The sequence below is a fragment of the Perna viridis genome, chromosome 6 (genome assembly GCF_037379345.1).
Source record: "Perna viridis isolate PV_CMFRI_1.1 ecotype Kerala chromosome 6, ASM3737934v1, whole genome shotgun sequence".
Lineage (NCBI taxonomy): Eukaryota > Metazoa > Mollusca > Bivalvia > Mytilida > Mytilidae > Perna > Perna viridis.
The window spans coordinates 17888486-17910077 of record NC_142450.1 but is presented as its reverse complement, the minus strand read 5'-3'; the positions used below and the strand labels follow the sequence as shown (position 1 = coordinate 17910077).

At 33.8% G+C, this 21592-nt stretch overlaps 1 protein-coding gene across 2 annotated transcripts in view; it reads right to left on the bottom strand.

Moving 5' to 3' along the window:
- Window positions 1-17062, bottom strand: part of LOC148613922 (adhesion G protein-coupled receptor L3-like) — a 101650-nt gene extending 84588 nt beyond the window's left edge. Inside the window, exons 1-6 of one of the 2 annotated variants that reach the window (XM_088587627.1) lie at window positions 16808-17062; window positions 3737-3818; window positions 2975-3115; window positions 2408-2661; window positions 1218-1308; window positions 229-420 (exon numbers count right to left, since the gene is read on the bottom strand). In XM_088587627.1, the coding sequence (XP_088443753.1) occupies window positions 229-420; window positions 1218-1308; window positions 2408-2661; window positions 2975-3115; window positions 3737-3818 (760 nt within the window). In that variant the 5' untranslated portion in view covers window positions 16808-17062. Of the gene's footprint in view, window positions 1-228; window positions 421-1217; window positions 1309-2407; window positions 2665-2974; window positions 3116-3736; window positions 3819-16807 lie in introns of both variants that reach the window. The other variant, XM_088587626.1, reaches the window with a different exon arrangement.
- Between the last annotated feature and the right edge of the window lie 4530 nt (window positions 17063-21592).

The following is a 21592-nucleotide window of genomic DNA, read 5'->3' as shown; positions in this document are numbered from 1 at the left end:
TGAAATGTTTATTACATACTTAAGAGAGTTTAGAATTGTCTTAGAGTCGGGTGCAGAAGCAATGAAACTAATTGGAGTGGAAAGTCGTGTCAATCATTTGCGTATTTTAATGTATTGTGTCAGTAAATACATGATAGTGTATTTCAGTTTTCTTGTTTTTACGCTATTTTCAACCTGTGTGGATAAATAATTTTTTTCCGCTTCAATCTCGTTATAATCATAACATACTAGATTTTGGAAGAGTGGTTTGTTCTTTTGTTTGCCTTTGTTCTGTAGTTGTCTCGCTGCTTGCTGTTGACGTGGACTCCTCTGACGTCACATTACTCGCTTTACTGTTTGAATACATATTCCGTGTAATTGGTTTAGTGATATAGTCTGGAGGTTCCGTGGTGTATTCTGGAGGTTCAGTTTGTGTTGTAACTGAAACATAAGCATTCATAATTGTATAGCGTTAAAAACGTTGACTACTATAAGAAATTTAGAATTTACGCAACATATCTTTAAAAGCGCGGAAGTACAATATACCACAGCATGATGTCTTTTAAATATTGAAAGAAGTTCATGTAGTCGTGTTCGTGAGTGAGTGAGTCAAAGGGTTTTATCATAATAATTTGTAGATAACAGCGGTTAATCGAATGCTCCTTGTGCAATTAATTACCCTATCATAGCTGACTAAGATAGCATCTCCAATTAAACAATTGATAATTGTGAACACAGTTGAGGATATTCCCAGGCTGGTGTGATTTTCAAGTTTCGAGGTACAATGACCTGAATTTAAACGAAACAACAAATATTACACTGAGCTACTGTCAGTCAGAAGACATGGAAAAATTAACTTTGCTTTAAGTGAGAACTTTATTTAGTTTAGATTTTTGAATCGATAAGCAAACTATACAAAAAATGTAGTTGCAAACCTAGGTCGTTCTTATTTTTCGCGACCAAAGTGGAGGTGCTGACGTCTCTGTGCTCTATAGAATGCAAAAGGCAATATATTCTCTACACAACCCATTCAGTACATGTATTACCGTTGGCAATTATTCAGTTTGGACCATGATAATGCTTTGAAAGAAAATTCCAAAATTAAAATTGACGAACCCTGTCATCAAAGTTCCATCAATACGTGTATAACGATATATAATGAATGTCTAACCAAGAATGGTAACAGATATACCTAAAGCTCAATTCTTGAATTGAGTAGTTCTAAAAATTCAGCTTACCATGATTACAAGTCTGATTCGGTGAAAATGAAATATCGTCTACGGCAATATCACCAAGGAAACCATCACCAGTGACTGCTTCTATTACAATCTGTAATAGCCAATCATATTAATATAGTCATGTAAAATACATCGCATTGTACTACATATACAAAGGTTTCAAACGCACACGGTGCAATGTGAACGAAGTATAGGTACTAAGCTCTGGCACACTTAAGAAATTGTTTCTGAATGCAAAAAAAAAAAAAAAAAAAACTCTCAAAGAGAATCAACCAATCAGAAAGCTTGTTACAAATCAATTGAGGTTGAATTATTCATGAAGAAAGGAAGTTTCTATTTTCATGCTCCCACTTAAATGACATTATTTCATATTTATCGATGATATCAAAATAACATAAACATTGATACAATATAATGTAAATACCGTATCATTTTATGGACTTATGGTTCTCCGGTAATTCATGCATGTATTTATGTCATTATAGTTTCAGTATTTACGACCGCATATACATGTATAATTATGAGAACTGTTGTATTTTAAATACAATATGTGACGAACGCGGATAACAAAATGACGTGAAATTATTTGTTCGAGGCTCTCAATCAGTTCAGAATTAATTGATTCAAGCAGATAGTCTGGGATAAGGCATACGGTTTGACAGATATACATGTAATCGACACTAAACACAACTTTAATGTAATAGATCGCGCCAGCCATGGTCTTAGTACATTTGTGTAATGCACTATTGGACCTATTGTAGGAAAGCATTGCCATCATCTAATCAGAGTTTTGCTACAGTGCGCTTTGATAAACACTTCGGTACATTTCAAGATGCACAGGCACAAAAATCCGCGAAGGATTCAAGGTTCGTGCACATCGTCCGTCACCAAATTCACAGATCCGTTCGTCTCAAACTACTTTTTTCCAAAAATCTACATGAAATATTTTAAAGAATTTTAAAGTAGATTTCGAACAATTAATTTTTTGCTAAGGCTATTAAAATGCAACGTACATATGTATTTCGTAGCATATTCCTATATATTATGATTTAAAAATTTTCTTTTAGATGATGTGTGTTTTGCATGTGTACATGTATTACCTATTTCTTGAGCGAAAGATACGGACATCGTAAGTGATGAAAACATGTATGTAATTATACTAACACATTTTAACCCTACATTTTACCTACCCTACTATTATATGTTCTTTGTATACTGATATTTGCCATCAACCATTCGTTGCCCTGGTTACCAGATAATGACCATAACGCTGTACCAACACTTCCGGTCTGCAGGTACACATTCAGTTGATTTATATTCTTACCGTACATGTGATACCACAAAGACATGCAGCCTGAACGAGGAGTCGAAAATAAAGGACTCTGTATCTTTGCTTTAGCATTCGGATCAGTACCAGAGGCCTCCATGTAAATATATTGTCCTCCTGCTAAGAAAATGTTTGCATTGAATTTAATACTAATGATTTTGAGTCAAATTTTAAATATTTGTAAGATTTCTTGCAAATTATTCTAAGTTTGGCGTACATATCTGGATATATATGTACTGGTATGTATATTCGCACTAAATATTAATTCATTAGGATGAAATGTATTCGATAGTCTCCTTTTCATATGATTGTACAACTGTACATGTAGCTTTACCAGTATTTTGAAAATTAAGTAGTATTTTCATGAACAATGTAGCAATAATTCATTGGTCTTTATAAACACTATCGACTTAATCAATAGACTACTTGCCTCCTGTATGATCACTAGACGGGCCGGTTGCAGAGGATGGCGTTCTCCCTGCCATAAGTGTCCATACAGCAGTGCTATCTGTCCTTATTGTGCTCCAAGAACACGTCCCATTGTCAAAGTCACAATCAAGGTTGTTTGAATCTGTGAAAAATGTAATGAAAAAAATAAAATCCCAAGAGAAGACAAGAGCTAAACATGCAACTGTGTCATAGGAACAAAGAAGAAAAATGTTTCTGAAGCGATTTTTGCACACTGTACATAACATACATTATTTTATTTATAGTTTGTTTATAATTAAATAATACTAGCCACAGCCGCCGTCAGCAAGTATGTGTATTTCCTGCCAGGTCTTTTTATTTGTAGGCACATTTAAGGAACTAATTTAACTACAATAAATAAGGGATGGACAAAGGACTACTACATCCCTGCTCTCCCCCCTTAAACCACCGCCTCCTACCCTCCTTACTATGACTTCACGACACCTTTCATATTACTCCGGTTGTTCCCAACTACAATCACCGCTTCCCGTCCCTTAACCCCCCTTATCTATATTCCACTATCCCCTTCGCATAAATGCACTTGACAACTACTGTAAGTGATCATAAAATATGATTTTAAATATAAATATTTCCAACATACATGTATATGTATCGTAACTGTTGATGCAGTGTTTTATACATTTTGTAAGTGTATACCCATTTTACAGGGACCCAAAATCGTAAATACCCAGACATCATAGAGAGGCTACGAGTGATATTGTACCTGCACTTTCTACTTTGGATGACCGCAATATCAGAATCACAGCCAAAGTGGACAGGAAGAATATAGTTCTACCGATGCACATCTACAAAATACAAAAAAAAGTACTTAAAATATATATTTAGTCAGATATCATTCTAAAAAAAGAACAAGACACGTTGTAAAAAATGATGACTGTATGCACTTTTTAGAAACAGAAGTACATGTGCATTGAACATGCCCGATAGTTTACATTATTAGATGTTAAACGATTTCACTTCAGTTTTAATTCATCACTATACATTTGTATAAGTCTTATAGTTGTCATATTGAACTGGTGAAACGTTATGGTGTATTCATCTGCACTATGAGAACCGATTTATTCACTGTTTTGGTTTTTTTTTTTTTTTTTTTTTTTTTTTTTTTTTTTTTTTTTTTTTTTTTTTTTTTTCCACTCACGTCTACCCCGGACGTGACATTTTATGACCGATTCCTCGGGCGCTCCTACAAAAGGAGAGGACAATTACCACACAGCGGTGTTACAGTACCTGGTCCATGCTCCAATTATTTACTGCAGTCAGGATTGCTCATATACTTTATTCTTTGTACATTTTGTACGTGGTGTTTTTGTTTTGATTTGTTTTGTTTTGTTTTGTTTTTTTTAGTTTTTTTTATGTTTTTTTTAATTTATCTGTCTATTCTCTCTGTCTAGTTGTTATACTTAGATTATATTCCGGTCTTTTTATTATTGTTCGAACTTTGATCCAGATTTATGTAAAATTATATCAACAACTGACCTACAAGTAACTTTTACAGGGTTATTTTTTTAATTTTGCAGAGAGTGCAAAAATAAACAAACATCCGAGATTCACTTGATCTACTCCACTCATTTATTCAGTTTAAATCAGCTATTATGTATAGGATACTGTACTTCAACTGACCAGCATGTCAATGTCAATAGAGCTTACCTTTAATACATAGGGAACATCTCAAAGCATTATCCATACGTAGTTCATTTTAACCCTCTCTGCAGAATTGATAAAATTAAAACAGCAAAAGTCAGCCCAGTGTTCGATATAATTTTACATAAAATGAATGCAACTTTCTAATGTTCTAGGGGATGTTATTTCTTAACATTAGATATATAGGTTTGCCTGTAGTCAGAGGAAAATTAGTGGGGAAATTAAGGCCATATTTGGCCAAAGGTAATGGTGAACCATAAACGATATCTAATCATCAGAAAAAAATGTTAAGTATTAACTTGAGGTGCCATAATAAATAAGATCGTCTTTCGAACGAGGTCGATCAATGAAACTTAATACAAAATTAAAATTCGGTTTTCAGAAACTAGTCAACATATTCATAACCACATTGATTAGACTATCTTTGAACTTTGTGTGAATACACAGGGAAGCGTAGAATGCAAAATTCCATCGCGTATATTTAGCATTATTATTGTGTAATTTGCATATTGTAGCTACTAGCCTTAGAAAAGACTTACAATAAAAAAAAATGCAATTGATAATTTTTCATTGCTCCATGAATAATACTTTCACCCTGCGTGATACAAATATGTAGTTAGCTCTATTCTTTGCCACTGTAGCACAGAAAGTGCGTCACCCAACACCAGTCAATAACTCAAATATGATTGCCAGGAAAGTTTACACTTCCCATTTACGAATTAATCCGTTACAAAAAATCAACTGAAGCCTTTGTGTATTTTGGCCGCTTTTTATACGTCGTTGAGACAAACATTTCATTTTTTTAAACCTATTTCATTCTGCAGGAAGAAGTAAATTCAAAGATATATATAGCATCATAAGGAATCTGGATGTATTTGCTCTCCAATGGTAATACGAAAATGGGGGTATTACTTACGGTTATTGAGTTAATAGTAATATATGAATATTCGTTAAAGTAATATATGTTCCCATGTCGAAATCCCGAAAGTGTTCATGCTTAAAGAAGTTGCTTATTTGGTATTTTCTGTTTTAAATTAGTACTATTACAATTTATACTTTTGGGATTCTTTTGGTGACTTGTGGTGAGGACGCTTACCCTACCGGTGAACCTGGTCCATGCTCCCAGTTTTTAGTGGAGTCCGATTTGCTCATTTGTTTTTGTTACTTTGTATGTATGATTTTAGTTACTTATGTTCTTTGTTGTGTATGTCTGTTTTCCATGTCTGGTCTTTGTCCCTGGATTACATTCTTTTGATTACCGCTATAACCTTGGTTCCCTTGATTACTCTTTCAAAGAGTTAAAAATTTGCTAAAAACGGAATTAGTCCTATATTGTCGACTTATACACATATATATGTATTTAATTTATGTATTCCTATTTGATGTCCAAAGATGATTTAGACGCTATCAACAGTGGAGTCACTGTCAAATCTTATTTTTTTACCCAATAGGCAACAAACATACATGTAGGCTTATACTGAAAACATATCTCTAAAATTTTCAGCTTGCATGAACCGGAATATGCTTAAAATTGGAAATCAGAGATTTTCAGTTTTAATTAATTCGATAATTCGAAAAAATGAGCAGGGACATCCGGGACTTGATTAACTACAATGGAGGTAATTATATAGAATACAAATCATTCTGTGTTTTTCCGCCCAGTTGTAATAGTATCTGTATCGTTTTGGGTAAATATATGTTCATTCAGTCAAAAATTACAACTTCACGAATTAAATGTGCAATATTTAGTGAATGTCTTCCGGCCCATAATGAAATCTTCTCAAAATTTGACGAAGCAATGTAGAGGTGTGTCTGCATTTGTCAATTATTATATCTTTGTTTAATATTGCTCAGAATCCGTTGTTTTTGTTTCTTTGGGTTTGTTTGTTTGTTTGTTTGTTTGTTTTGTTTTGTTTTGTTTTGTTTTTGTTTGTTTGTTTGTTTGTTTGTTTTTTTTTTGTTTGTTTGTTTGGTGTTCATTTAAACTGACTTCCTGACATCGCATGTAGGAGCAGGAACAGAAAATTTCCTTTTTGCAGAGATGGTGCCTATGGTGCGCTAGCTAGTTGTTATGACTTTGAAACTATTACTTGTTTCCAAACCAAATATTAACAGGTGAAAGAAATATATAGCTTATGCCGTTTTTGTAGACAGTACACATTCGCTATATTTTATTCATTAAAATTTGTCTGTTAAAATGAAACTAAGGCACTCAAAAGAACAATTTTAATCGTGTCCAAGAGATGGCCGGTAATAATAATAAAAAAACGAGTAAAAAACGCGGAATAAAGCGAAAAGACGAAAGAGTTTACAAGCAAAATAACAAAACCAAACGAACAAACATGCTTGTTAAAAGAAAAATCTAGCACCTCCTTCCCCCATAACAAAATTTCTGGGTAAATTTAATATCGCCCTTTAAGTTAGTAGACAGAACCTGTGAAAAATTACTTTGTCTATATTACACCCTTGTTGGAATATGCCTGTGAACTATGGGATGATATGGACAAAATTGAAAGAGTGCAACATGAGGCTGTAAGATTTGTTACTGGCCTTCCAAAATATGCAAAATAGACTCCTCATATTTTGAAACTGGTTGGGAAACCCTTCAATATAAAAGAAAAAGCATGAAGCTTAGTTTGTTTTATAAAATTCATCATCAAGATTGTCCATTGAACTGATTCTGAATATCAGCAATCATTCACAAGATTACAGTTGGAATCAAATATATGCAATCTTCCAGCCAATTCTAGATTCAAAAGGCAAACCGATTTGAAAAAAATATAATAAACCTCCGTCTGATTTCTTCACAGGCTGTAGATTATATAATATTCTGCACACGAAACTTCGACATAGGTGTAGTGACCAGAATGCAGATCTCTTCAATGTTCATTTTGTAAATGATCCAGGTTGTGTCTGCGGTTGGGTTGTGGAAGGTGCCATATATTTCCTTTTGGAGTGCCCATTATATTTAAAGGTACGTGAAAAAATGAAGATTGATTGCCTTTTTACTAGAAATAACAATCGATAATTTGCTTTTCAGAAATTACACCTTATCTGGTGATATTTAATTAAAGATATATTTAGATCAGTTCAATTATTCATCAAACAATCAAGGTATTTTGACAGAGGATGATCACAGCAAGCAAGTTCACCTTCATCCTGCTGATATTTCCTTTGTTTTCTCTCTTTTATACTCTTTTTTTAGTTCAGATAAATATAAATATATTGCCACAAATATTGAAATATTGAATATTTCGGGTAACCGATATCCTTCTTCGGCATAAAACTAACAAAGTTCAAGATCATAACATTGATTCTGAATCACGCTTTGGGTGATTGTACCTTTATCAAAGGCACATATGATAAAATGATAAGGAATTTGAATAAAAAAACGAGAACGGAGGTGTTTTTTTTGTTTTGTTTTTTGCTTTTTTTTTTTTTTTTTTGCATACATACTGTCCTTGATTCAGTTTTGTCACAATAAGGTGTTTATATTGTAAATTATGCTTTGTTGCTGACGTATGTTCACACTTGTAATTGATTATGTGGAAAGGACCTTTGTAAGTTGGTATAACTTATGTCGAATCCAATAGCCTATAAATTTAGCAATAAGATATGTTTAAAGAAAAAAATAAAAAAAAAAAATCGGGAGCATGGACTAACTAGTAAGGCCTCATTTGAACTGTACAACCTAACTTAAATGATTCCAACTTGCATGTACATGCAATATATGCATTGACACTTGTATATACACACAAGCAGCTTTACTAAATATCAATTAAGTTTTTAAAGTAAACATTACTCTTAACCTCTGATCTCGGAATTACATGAATACTAATATACCCATCCCGGATATAATACCCCAACGACAATGCGATATAATTTATTTTTCTTAGTAAATTCTCGCGCATAGTATATACAAATATCCATCTTAAGAGTAACTTCAATTCATTTTGTTTTCCTAACATGTTAGGAGAAATTTAATTAAGCACGGGGGACAGAATACGAAATATGGACACATAAATCACTTTAACGGACATAACAGTCATCTGCAAGTTCAGGCTGAATTGTTAAAGTTCCTCTTCGATAAGCGAGTACTCGGTTTCACATGACAATATACTGCATACGAAGTCCTGATCTGACATGTTTCCTAGGTAGACACTAAAGGAAATCGGATTTATTTCTATAGTTCTTGACCAGAAAACATCACGAACATCATCGGTATAGTCGCCTGAACTAAGGGCGTGAATGCATGGATCAGAAAATAATTTCCCACATCTGTCACAGAGTTTTTGTGAAGTAAATGGTTCAGTTCGTACGAGGCAGCATAATGAAATCACATAATCCACTTGTAAACGAAGGCTAGGGTGAAGCAGTGCAACTTTCCAGGCTGCGTGTGGTTTACATGAGGGATAAATTGTTTTAAACATGTTGAAGTCGGGTTCAATGTTCATTCGAAAATTCCATTCAGATGACTCAATGTCGGACACGGCTAATTTAACTATGTTTTTTCACACCTTATTCGACGGAAATTTACATTTGTCTGTGAAAGTGTCAACATATTTGTTTAGGTTGTATCTATTTGCTAAGTCTAAAATATCAGTAACAACTCCAATATTTTTAGTGGTGCCATGTCAGATGTCTATGATTCTCCGAAGAAGAATTCTAAAGGAAAGTGAATCATTTCCAAAGTCACAAATGCGACCAAAGAACAAAAGTTTCTTCTCACTAATAAAGCTGGAGATTGGAAACCAGCCCAATTAAGATACACACATGTCACTCCTTGTTAATCTAGGGAATCCTTGAATGACTTTACATATGTAGCACTGCGCTCTTTCAAGCAACAAACATTCTGTCGGTGATAGTCTACCCCATAGTTCGCAACCATATTTAGCTTTTGAGTAAACTAGTTGTTTTATTATCTTTGAACACACTAATGCGTTAAGTATTGCAGGGTGAACGCCTAGTCGGATTGTAGAGGCAGTCAGAGCACGTAACAACCGACATGGTTCTGTCGAAACTTTTCAAGGATGAATCGAGTATGATTCCTACGTGTCTTGCAGATTTGACAAGTTCAATTTCGGTGTCATATAAAAACGTTGCTGTAATATTGCGATGCTTTCCAAATTGTAACAGTTTGTAGTTGATGGTGAGAAGGAAAATCCCCAAGCAATACTGTAATTCTCACAACAAGCTGTTGGGTAGCTGTGCAAGTTGAAGTAATCAAGTCTATGTCATCAGCCTGAACGGACAAACTTGTTTTGATATCATACATTGTTTTTTTTTCAAGTTCATTAATAAGATCGTTTATAATTATGAGATATAATTTAGCTGATAAAGCGCTTCCCTGGCGAATTCCGCGTTTTAGTTCAAATGTTTTTTGACACTGATTCCTGTGATAAAACAGATCCATGGAGACTGCGATACATATTGGCAAGAAGTAACCACAGTTGGCCACATACTCCATACTCATAAAGTTTTATACGTAGAGCATCATGTGGTACTGTATCAAATGTCTTGGCACTGTCTAGCAATACAACATATACAGTGTCATTACGTTCGACATGGTGATAAACGACTTCTTGTAGATTGATTGAGGCATTCATATATACTGCATAAATGTTTTTGATAGGCAGCTTGCTGACGGTTTTGGGAAATCTTTCCGTATTTCAGTGAGCTTTATGTCTATAAGCTATTCAAAAACTTCCGTTACACTTGGAACAAGAGAAATGCCTCTGTAATGATTTCGTATCAGTTTTTGGTTTGTTATCATCTTTATAGAGAGGTATGATCGTACTCTTTTGCCAATCATTCGGTATCAAAGCGATTTCCATAATGATGTTGAATAAGTGGCATAGATGTTTCACTAAAAGATTACCCCCATACCGGATTTGTTCATAGGTTATTCCATCGTACCCACAGGCTTTGTTTGGCTTCAAAGTTTTGCAAATTTTAAGGACTTCATCTACCGAGAATATTAAGGCTTCGAGGAACCACGAATTTTATTCACCTGTTGAGATATGATTTTTTCACGGTTTTTATCTTTATAGATTGTTGACGAGAACACATCACAGAAATTTTCATACCAAATTCTCGTTGATGGCCTCCAGTTCTGAATAAATAAGACCGTTCTTCTTGAGTGATGTGCACATCGGAGATTTCTTTTTCTAGTTATTAATTATAGACCATACATGTACATGCTTCTGATCAACGTCAATATCTGATTCAAGTTTTGCAGAGATGTCAGCTTCAAACTTATCGTAAGCTCTGCGTAGTGGTTTTCGGAAATTAGCTTTTGCGTGTTTATACTTCGTAAAGACAGCACAATCACGCGAATGGCAGTTACAGGTAGACTTCCAGTAGGAATGTTATTATTCCGTAAACAAGTCAATTTTTCGGACCAGTAAGGTTTACAATATTTTCTGTATTTAACATGCGGTAAAACTTCGTGTTCGGCTTTTTTCATAGCTGACACTATATTTTCATAGTTCGAATCAATCGAGACAGAGTTAGCATTTCGATCAGGAAATTCTAAACTCCACAAAATCTGAGGAAACTGCAAAAGCATAATCTTCAATGAGGTTTTTATCTATAGCTCGGTTCCATGCGACTTTATTGTTATTGGTGGTTTTTTGACGGTTGGACGTATAAGCATCCTGTTTCAAGCGAACTAATGACAGGGAGATGATAAGAGACGCCGAATGCTACATCATCACAAATATAAGTTTTTGAAATATAGGGTAAATTACCCGAGTTGGTTATAATGTGGTCGATCCCTGTAACAGGACCATCTTCGTTATATTAAATGTACATACTGGTCCCTTGACAATAAATTGTGTTCTTGCATGAGAGTTTGAAGAAGACCACTTCTACGGTCGGGGGTAAAGTCATATCGTGGGCCTTTGATTTAAGCATGAAAATCCCCTAGGATGAAAAAGTACCCAACATTACTGAACGTCGAACAAAGTTCAAAGAGACACTCTACCACTTCTTGAAAGAATTGAAACGAATTACTGGTCGAAGATAGATATACTTGAAGCACAATAGTTGGAGCGCAGTTTGGTAAGTTAATTTCGATTCCGATGATCATTGAACTTTCACAGTCTATTTCTCTTGTGTACTGATATATTTCTTTTGAAATCAAGAGCTACTCTTGATCTATAAGATGCTCTTGTAGAAAATGATTCGGGATTAACATCGTCAGTTCCTTTGCCATAAGCTACATACTTGTTGTCAATATAAAATGTAGTTCAATGCTTGCAAATGATGAGTTTGCAACCAGTGATCTGAAAAGGCACATATGTGGGAGTCGGTATTTCGGGTATTTCGAGCCCGAGCCCGAGCTCAACTTTTCCGAGCTGAAAATGATTATTGCCGGTATCTGTTTTAAATTGAGATGAATTTCTTAGATTTTTATAAATAATGTCTGTGAGTACCATATAAATGTATTGAAATATTCAAAAAATGAGATATTTAGTTTGCTTTCAAGTATCGAAGAGAATGTGTTTCAAAATAGGTACTTTAGGTAGCCCGTCTCGGGAAAGGGAGGTAACTCGATCTAAAAACTGTCTAAATTAAGGAGTGCAATATCTGATCATCGAGTTTCGTTAAAATTTTCCAAGAATAATTGTATGATAGTATTTCAATTTCATGTTGATTTTGTTATAATCTTGAAGTTGCCTAAGCTATATTTTTAATAGTTAAATGTATTTATGAGTCATCAAGTCTCATTTTAACACCTTACGTTTTTAAGGCACTTTTACTGATTTTCTCTTAAGTTTTTGATAGCACTGGTAAGTATTTCAAAATGGTTGAATTATACGACCAGACTGCAATTAGTAACTGAACAAAGGCTCAACACCTAGTTGGATGCATACAACCCCCTGATAGGGTCTTTCGTCATTTCCATTAATGAACAGACGACAATTTGACAAGTATGATTATTGGACTACTGTCAGTGCCTTTTCAAATAGGTAACCAAATACTAAGTCCAACACATTTAGAACTGTCGTAGTATAATATTTCTTTTACATTTTTTTTCAGATATGGACCTTCTTGGCTTGTAAGGGTAATTGTGTTTTCGTTGAAATATGTAACAGTTTTGTTTAAACACATTTCATTACTTATAAAGTAATGGATCTGACACAAGTTATACCAACTTATGTAGTCTTCTCCAATGTAACATATTTAACAATAATACGAGCATGACAATGGTGTACAAATTTATTAACATTTTATAGACAGAAGAATGCATAAAAAAATGAAATACTTCCATATTCAGATGTTTCTTCCGATGACGATGATGATGATGTCGGTGATGATGTTGAAGTTGATGATTATAATGTCTTTAAGAACAAACATTTAGTAACTATAGGCTAGAAGAAAACGTTTACTTTTCTTAATATATTCATAGACGTGTTTAAAAACTAGTTCGTTCGGTTCCACAGTTAATAACTAACAATTTCCGCTAGTATCGGTATTTATAATGCAGTTTGAGGGAGCCATCTCAGATTTCGAAGTAAGCCATGTTTCGCGTCAGTATACAGGGGGCATTCAAGGATGTAATAATAAACATCTTCACTCTCGTGCCCACATTGAAAACTACAATTTTAAATAACGTTGACCAGAAAAGGGTCCAATTTTACGAATGAAGCAGAGCATCTCAGCTGCGTTAACAGTACATTTAATATTCTTGGTCCTAACGAGAAATTTACAAGGACTTGAGTATTACTATGTGATGATTTTTGTTTTAGTTCACGTTTGAATTACGAAATAGTTTCTGAATTTCTTGCCGATATATCAAGTGCATTCTATTCACGAATAGTGGATGCAAAAAGAGTAATCAAGGGAACCAAGGTTATAGTGGTAATCAAAAGAATGTAATCCAGGGACAAAGGCCAGACATGGAAAACGACATACACAACAAAGAACATAAAGTAACTAAAATCATACATACAAAGTAACAAAAGCAAATGAGCAACTCGGACTTCACTAAAAATTGGGAGCATGGACCAGGTGAGCCGGTAGGGTAAGCGTCCTCTGCTTTTGTAGAAACACCCGCCGAGTTGCTGATAAAAAAGTCAAGTCCGGGGTAGACGGAAGAGGAAAGAAAAACTATGTCACGTTGAACAAATTAGTTTTCATGGCGCAGATAGATACACTGTAACGATCTACGAGTTCATGATGACGACCATAAAACTTTTGTAGTGATGACTTCAATCTTGTAGCAACATAACCCAGCTCCAGAAGCCTATTTATTAGAATTCTATCGCGATACAAAAAGCCTGCGTAGTCTCGGGATGCTCTAGCATAACGTATGAGTTGTGATATGAACACTCCATACGCAGGTGCTGAAGGGATGTTGCCATAGATGAGAGGAAAGTTGACAATTTTGAATGGAAAGTCATCACGTTTGTCGTAAAGTTTGGTCAATAGTTTTCCTTTACCATCGATATCTAAGTGTAGGTCAAGATATGAGGCTGACTTCATAGTGTCTGTAGTATTCCTTTATCTCAAGTTCTATTTGGTAGATGCGATGTATCAAATCCCCAAAATTAGGATTGTTTAAAGATAATACGTCATCTATATAGCGGAAACTGAGATTAAAGGATTTAGCTAAACGATATTCTTTCTTTCGGATCAGGTCAGCTATAAAGTCAGCCTCTTAAGAGTGAAGGAATAGGTCAGCAAGTATAGGAGCACAATTTGTTCCCATTGGAATGCCGACCGTTTGTTGAGAAATATACGGGTAAAAAATAATAGGAAAAAAGTCCACAGGAAATAAAGTCTGAGTTTATACATATGTTAAGTTTTTACCGAAAACGTCTGCTGTGCATGATAAAAATGTATATTTAATACTGAATTTATACAATTTGATATCATATTGCTACACATGTATTTTGTCGTTTGAAGAGTTGAAAGTTTATATTTTTCACAAACTATCAAATGAAAAAAAAAAGCTTATTACATGAAATATGAAATTTGCAAACAAACAGTTTAAAATTTAACTATTTTTTTTTAATTGACAAGGGACCCATTTACTTTCATAATCTACTTACTTATAACATGTATGAAAATAGGGGAAGGCCAAATTTTTATTTTTTATTTTTTATTTTTATTTTTTTTTGTCTTTAATACGACTGTTTTCTCAGTTAATATTTCAAATTTTGCTCTAAAATGATTTACTTGGTTTTGGAGGTGAACAAGACGATCTTCTTGTTTGCAGAATGTATGATAGTTTGTTTTATGATTCAAGTGTCTGTATTTTCGAATTCTTCGAATCTAATGATTTTTCATGATTGATTTTCATTTCTAAAATATTACGTTCGATCTTCACAATTGCTTCGTGTAGATTTAAAGTTGTATTTTCCGACTGACTTATATTGAATGAACTTTCTTCTTGGTATGCACAGCATTTCGACAATATTCTAATGCTAATAGAGTCTTTTAGATCATCGCAGTATTCTCCGAGAATGGCTAAGCGTAATGCGAAACAGTCACGTGCTAAGTTCTGAACTAGTTTCTCATCATGCCTTGATTTTGGGTTGATGCGTTTTTTAAGCACAGATTAATTGTAAGGAAAGTCATTTCGGTTCTTAGACAGAGCAAAGTAGTGTAGACGTATCTATTCTAGTAAGTCAGTATTGTAATCGCACAAGATACACAGATTTGACGAAACAATCTCTTGGACGGCTGCAACACTCTTTATCTATAGAACGTAGTTAGTAACTGTATAATTAGAATGGATATGGTGAGTAAGTCAAGGAGACAGTCCCACCGGAATGAAAAATGTCAGCTTAAGGCTACCCATGCGTCCTCAATGAATGATGAGGAAACTCTCACACCACAGGACAGGTGGTAGCTGACCCCAAAACTACATATTTACAGCGAAATCGTTGCTCCAATATACTCCAGCAACGTAGAAGTAAAGTGTAAGTGAAAACGAACCAATACATACAATGGCCAGAAATTCCTGACTTCGAGCAGACGCAACAATTGCGGTGGAGTTAAAGTATTGTTGCGTGATCACAAACCTCACTTTTTTTTAAACTGGCTACTGTGGTCAAAAACTTCACAATATAAAGCAGTCACATAAAAATCAGTCCAAAAAGTATTCGTCTCTTGTTTAAACAGAAATAATGAAATTTAGTAAATACGTTACCCGATGCACAATCAGGGGACTATACTAGCAAACAAGTTCCAGACCAGTTTAAACCAACAAAAAGTTATGCTCTCACTGTACATTATGTATATGCAATCATGCAATGCGGGTTTGAGAAACATCATAAGTCATACAATAAGAACACAACCCGTCTTATACCGAAATTAAACTGTTTTTAAATATAGTGTGTTAGTTTCTATTTATGACTCTTTGCGCGAATCAATGTTTTGTAGTACATTTACATGTATATGTAAGTATATTAGACTGTAACTGTTACTGAAATGTATATAGGCATCAAATTACAATTCATTCACTGTAGGAACCTGCAATGACAGCCCCCTTTTTTCTCCATTTCCGTTTCTAAAATCTCCGACATTTACAAACTTTGATATAACAGTGATTTTGTTACTTTTTTTTCAAAGCATCCTCCTCCTTTTTAAATGGGAAAATTTACACCAAATTGGGAGAAAAATATGCAGACAACGACGACAGTGCCAAAACAAATAACAGCCATATACATACAAATAAAATGTATTTGTATGTAACACGATCACGACGCCTGACATCGAAGCAGAGGCCTTTCAAAATTAAAAAATCAATTTTTTACCAGTTTTACGTACTTAATTGGGAATTGGGAATTTATAATTTTGGTAAATAAATACACAAAACTGGGAAACTACAGTGTCTCTGGGGGAAACAGCCGAAATTCGGTGGTAAACTAAGGCTAACAAAATCACAGATATACCATAATTTAACAAGCTGTTTGAATCTATATTTTGTGCATAATGAAAGTATAGAATTATTGTAATTCGTTTCATATCGAAACCACACTAAAAAGTTATATAAAACCCTTTTGATATTTCTACGTCAGTTTCCTTCACCAACCGTACCACAAGACATGTTAGTGATGTAATCTCATACACAACTGATAATTAAAAATTAATGATAAAAACATAATAAAACTGTACTTACATTTACAAGGAAACCACAAGTCTACGTGTCCGATGTAAACTTAACTTATGCATCTCTCAACTCAATAAATGCATCGTTTTCACATGTTTGTTTATATACTGATAACATATGTCGTTTTAATCGTATTTCTCCATAATTGTGAGATAACTAAGCTTTAAAAAAAGATAGTATTCAACCTCGAACTAAACGACGATAGCCTCCAGTGGAAAGTATAAGAGCCGAAACGTTTCACCATGAATGGAACAGACCCTGAAAGGTGTATCACTTCCTGGAAGTAGTTTTCATCAGAATGACAATAGTACATGTATATAGTTAGGGCATCCAAAACCGTACGAATGTCATATAGTTTTAATTTGATTAATTCTGATCATCGTTATTTACCTGATGATAAAAAGAAGAAAAACAATTGTTTTGCTATGATTTTCAAAAACTACATGTTTTTTCCTTGAATTGTGTTGATACATGTACATGTAGGAGGGGCATGGGTATGACATCTACATGTAGAACGACATGGATTTTTGTACGAAAATATTTGATCCTTTTCAAGTTATCTTCCTAACACGTGTACATTTATACGGCATTTTTAGAGATGAGAAATTTCCGTTTTCTCGATATTTTCCTTCTGATTTCCAACTTCCATAAGTACTTTGTAGGCGTGCGTTCAAAACTTACATGTATATAATTTTTGTTATAATTGAGTTAATATATATATGATACTTCGTTCAAGTAAGTGTATAATGTATCATATGTAATCTTTACTTCTTTTTCTAATATAAGTTGCTTGTTGTAAGAGTCGGGCAAAATTCGTAAATTATAAGTCTCGCGCACCAAATTTACAGAACTGATATATTCCCCATTTATTCAAGTCATGTAGTGGTCATCTTTTTTTGGAATATTGATATCTACAATCTTGTTGAAATTGGGAATACATATAGCATGCTGAATTAAAAAAATTGTGCATTTTTGGCATAATTTTGTACAACTACATGTAACTGGTTGATTCATAAAGTACCGGTATTACATATGCAAGTACAATGAAATTTAAACTTAATCGCAAAAAATATATGGCAAAAACAACTGTATAAAATAGTGAAATAACATTCAACCTATTAGTAAGAGGTCGTCTCCGTAAACAGAGGTTACAATATTTGAATTGTGTATTAGAGAGTAGCTAAGCTGTACGTGTTATATTCTTTTTCCGAGGATGTTCCTACTGATGCCTCATTATCATACAGAGTGGTACATTTTGTACTTACAACTTCAGCAAGTAATATCGGCATTCAGATAAGTTCATTAGGTGCTTTGCAATCATGAACTTAAGAGTATTATTATATTAATTGAATCGAATTAGGAATTCCCATTGAAAAGGAACAATTTGGCTATTGCATACTAAGATTTCCACCGAAAGGTTTAGCATAACTAGCGCTATATATACATGTGTTGCAACATCGGATGCCTCTCCTTCCTCTACCAGGTTGAAGATAGCTATCAAACAACGGTTCACATACTAAGACAGCGGAGATGCATTCTGCAGATGTTTTAAGTAATCATCTTTCAATTGAAAGAATCGTGATTATGTAAAATACTGTGTACATGTGATACAACTAAAAAAGTCTACATTTTTATTTCATTTTTATTGAGTTGCGTTATAGATCTGTATAAAGAAATATTAAACTTATCATTCCAATCTGTCTGGTCTTGGGAGGTAATTCGCACATCGAAAATCAAGTAGTTTTTGTTCATTTTATTTTTTTTATTTATTTTTTATTTTTTTGTCAATTCCATAGTTATCTCCCTTAATTTTGAATTCTAGTTGACAATGGGAATGGGTCGCAAGCAATGCGCTAAGAAAGAAAAACCAAATCACACTGTCAAATCTTAACGGAAAAATGGCATGGTCATTAAAATATTGTAAACCAAACTACAGAGAAACGAAAATGTTCTACGGATTAGCATACTATTTGATGGATATTCCCCGTATCAACTTGGAAAAGAATTACGTGGGCGAAATTCTATTCTGTACTATCTGTTGTGGCGTTAGGTTGTGGTATCATGAATGATATTGCTACTTTCTTGGTTACTTAGATGTTCATATTAGGTGAGAATATGTATGTAAATAGGACAATATTAATCCTAGTATAATCCACTTTATTCTCATCCCCTATTATAATTTTCAATAAATTTTCATAACTCGGTCGGCATGGCTATATACACATGTATATCCCGCATATGTACAACAGTGTGTAAGAATCTAAGTACATAGCATATCATACTCAAACCACCAACCAACCATGTTCTCGGTAAACAACCGTAAATATATTTGTGTCACCTTCCCCCCTTGAACAACTTCTGCTTTGTTTGATTTATAAAAAGACACAACACAATGTATGAACTGAAAAAAGCCAATTTAATTATCGGTAGCATCTAAATTGTAGTTTCACTAGTTAGGAAAGTCAATAAGACATGTTAAAACCACATCTCTATAGGCCCACCATGATATACAGTTTGTACATATTAATAAGGACCTAGGGTAAGGGACATATAAATTAACATAACTCTTGAAATCTGTGATATGTTTGTATCATATTCAATTTAGTCAAAGCCTATCAAGCTTTCATTTGACACGGAATGAAATCAATCTAAGTTACTTTGATGGTTACATGAGATTGATGTAAAATGGTGAATACAAACGTTCCACTGATTTGCAAGAGTTGTGTTCCTTACCTTAGGTCTGCTCCCTAAAATCATACCGGAATAATGTAGATTAAAAAAAAAGGCAAAAGGTGACTATATAGCTTTTATCATCAGATGATACTGCTACGACATTGCAAGTAGTTTATTTATATTCGTATTTTCTCCAGAGATGGGTTTCAATACTTTCAATTATTTAGGATTTTTTTTTCAAACACATTACATTGCAATTACTTTGATTTTTAGAATGTGTTTGAATTTTATCAAATACTTTTGAAAATATAATAAATTACTTTTAAAATACTTTATGTTTTGGAAGACTACAACATATGACAAATAAACAAAGTTAGATTTTAATTGGATAAACAAGATGCAGCTAGAGATTATTTATACAACATTATAAATATACTACACCATACAGTTATACATAAATTGAATAATGTCATGATATCTCTCAACAGCATATCTCTATAGTAAAACATGTAGATTACATATCAATATTTGCCTTGATGGTCATTAGGGCAGAACAATGCTTGCATTTAGATTTAAATTCTCCGTTAGCATTTTCGGGGAAACCAAACAGCAGACATCATTCACAATGATAAAAAATTTGTCTATTGAAAAATAGCATAATTTTTTATAGATAAATTTATCCTTTATGAAATTGATATGCTATAATATGTCTAAAATGTTGTAATTTATTCTTGCTATATGTTTATTATTTATTATATTTTTAGCAAATCCAATCTATCTAAAACTGAAATGTCATTTATCCTTTGCTTTGTGGTGGTGATTTTGTTATTTATTAAATAGATTTATCACAGATTAGTTTTAGTTATTTATTATGTTTCTTATGGCTATAACAGAAGAAATGAAGACAAAGGTAAAATATATCAACATTTTAAATGCAAATTTGACAGTTCTAACATCGTTGGGAATTTTTCAGACCCTTCTATAAGTTTACGTTATCTTCCCTGTATCAATTTGATCCGATGGAGCAGTGTAGCGAATAGGGTCGTCACATTCTGATACGTTGTATAATATTGATTTGTTGTGACATGCATCATTAATTTGATCCTCTATCCTACATAATTACACCTAGATGAACTGTCCCGTACAACCATACACCGTGTACTAAGTTACAGCCCTAGATTAATCCTACGAGGAGGAATGACCCGGCCAGCGAAAGCTATATTTTTATACAGCCTAGCTGGCCGAATGGTCTAGGGCGCTGGACTTAGTGCAGGCGGTGTTGCCATAGATGTCATAGCGGTACGAGTTCGAGTCCCGCGGAGGGAACGACCAAAAACTTGCTAGAAACCATTAATTCCACTTCCCATAGGCTTCTATGCTAATTTCACAACATTCAATGTCTTCTCTGGACTTTACCTTAACTTTAACCTGCAGAGGACTATATATCAGCATGATTCTACATATGTCGGCTCACAATCCTCAGAATGGCATGTGGGGTTAGCAGACTTGCAGTGCAGTACTGGTCACCGGAAGTGAAGGGTCTATAAATGGCATGGGAAACCCCAGTGTTTTCACAAGATAGGGGTATATTTAGAAACCATTATGGAGATTAGGCTTCAGGCACGAGACCGCAATTAATTTTCAAGTGCATTTCAATATACACATTTGAGCAGATTAAAAAAATTCCACCTGTGCAAACTGAATAAAACTTCTCTGGCCTAAAGATATGTGCAAACAGGATTTAATATATAAATTGTAGAAAATTTTACCATCATTTTCTGAAATTAATACATATAATTCGGAGATGGGGTAAACATGACAAATGAATTGAGTTAAAAGTCCTAAATTTTAACCTTCTTCCACTGAACCAAATCACAACTTTTAGTCAGAATTGATTAATGAAAAAAAATCCCATGTAATTTTAACCTATTTTCTACCAATTAGAGGCAAAACTTCAGCGAATAAGTTTCCAGTAAAAATATGAAAAAATGTGGAAGGTACCTACTACCAAAGTTGGAACTACATACAACGAAAACCAAGGGGAATTTATTGTGTTCTCGTACCTTCACATCACAAGAAGCAAAATGCACCTATAAAATGTACAGAAATGTTTTTTTTTTC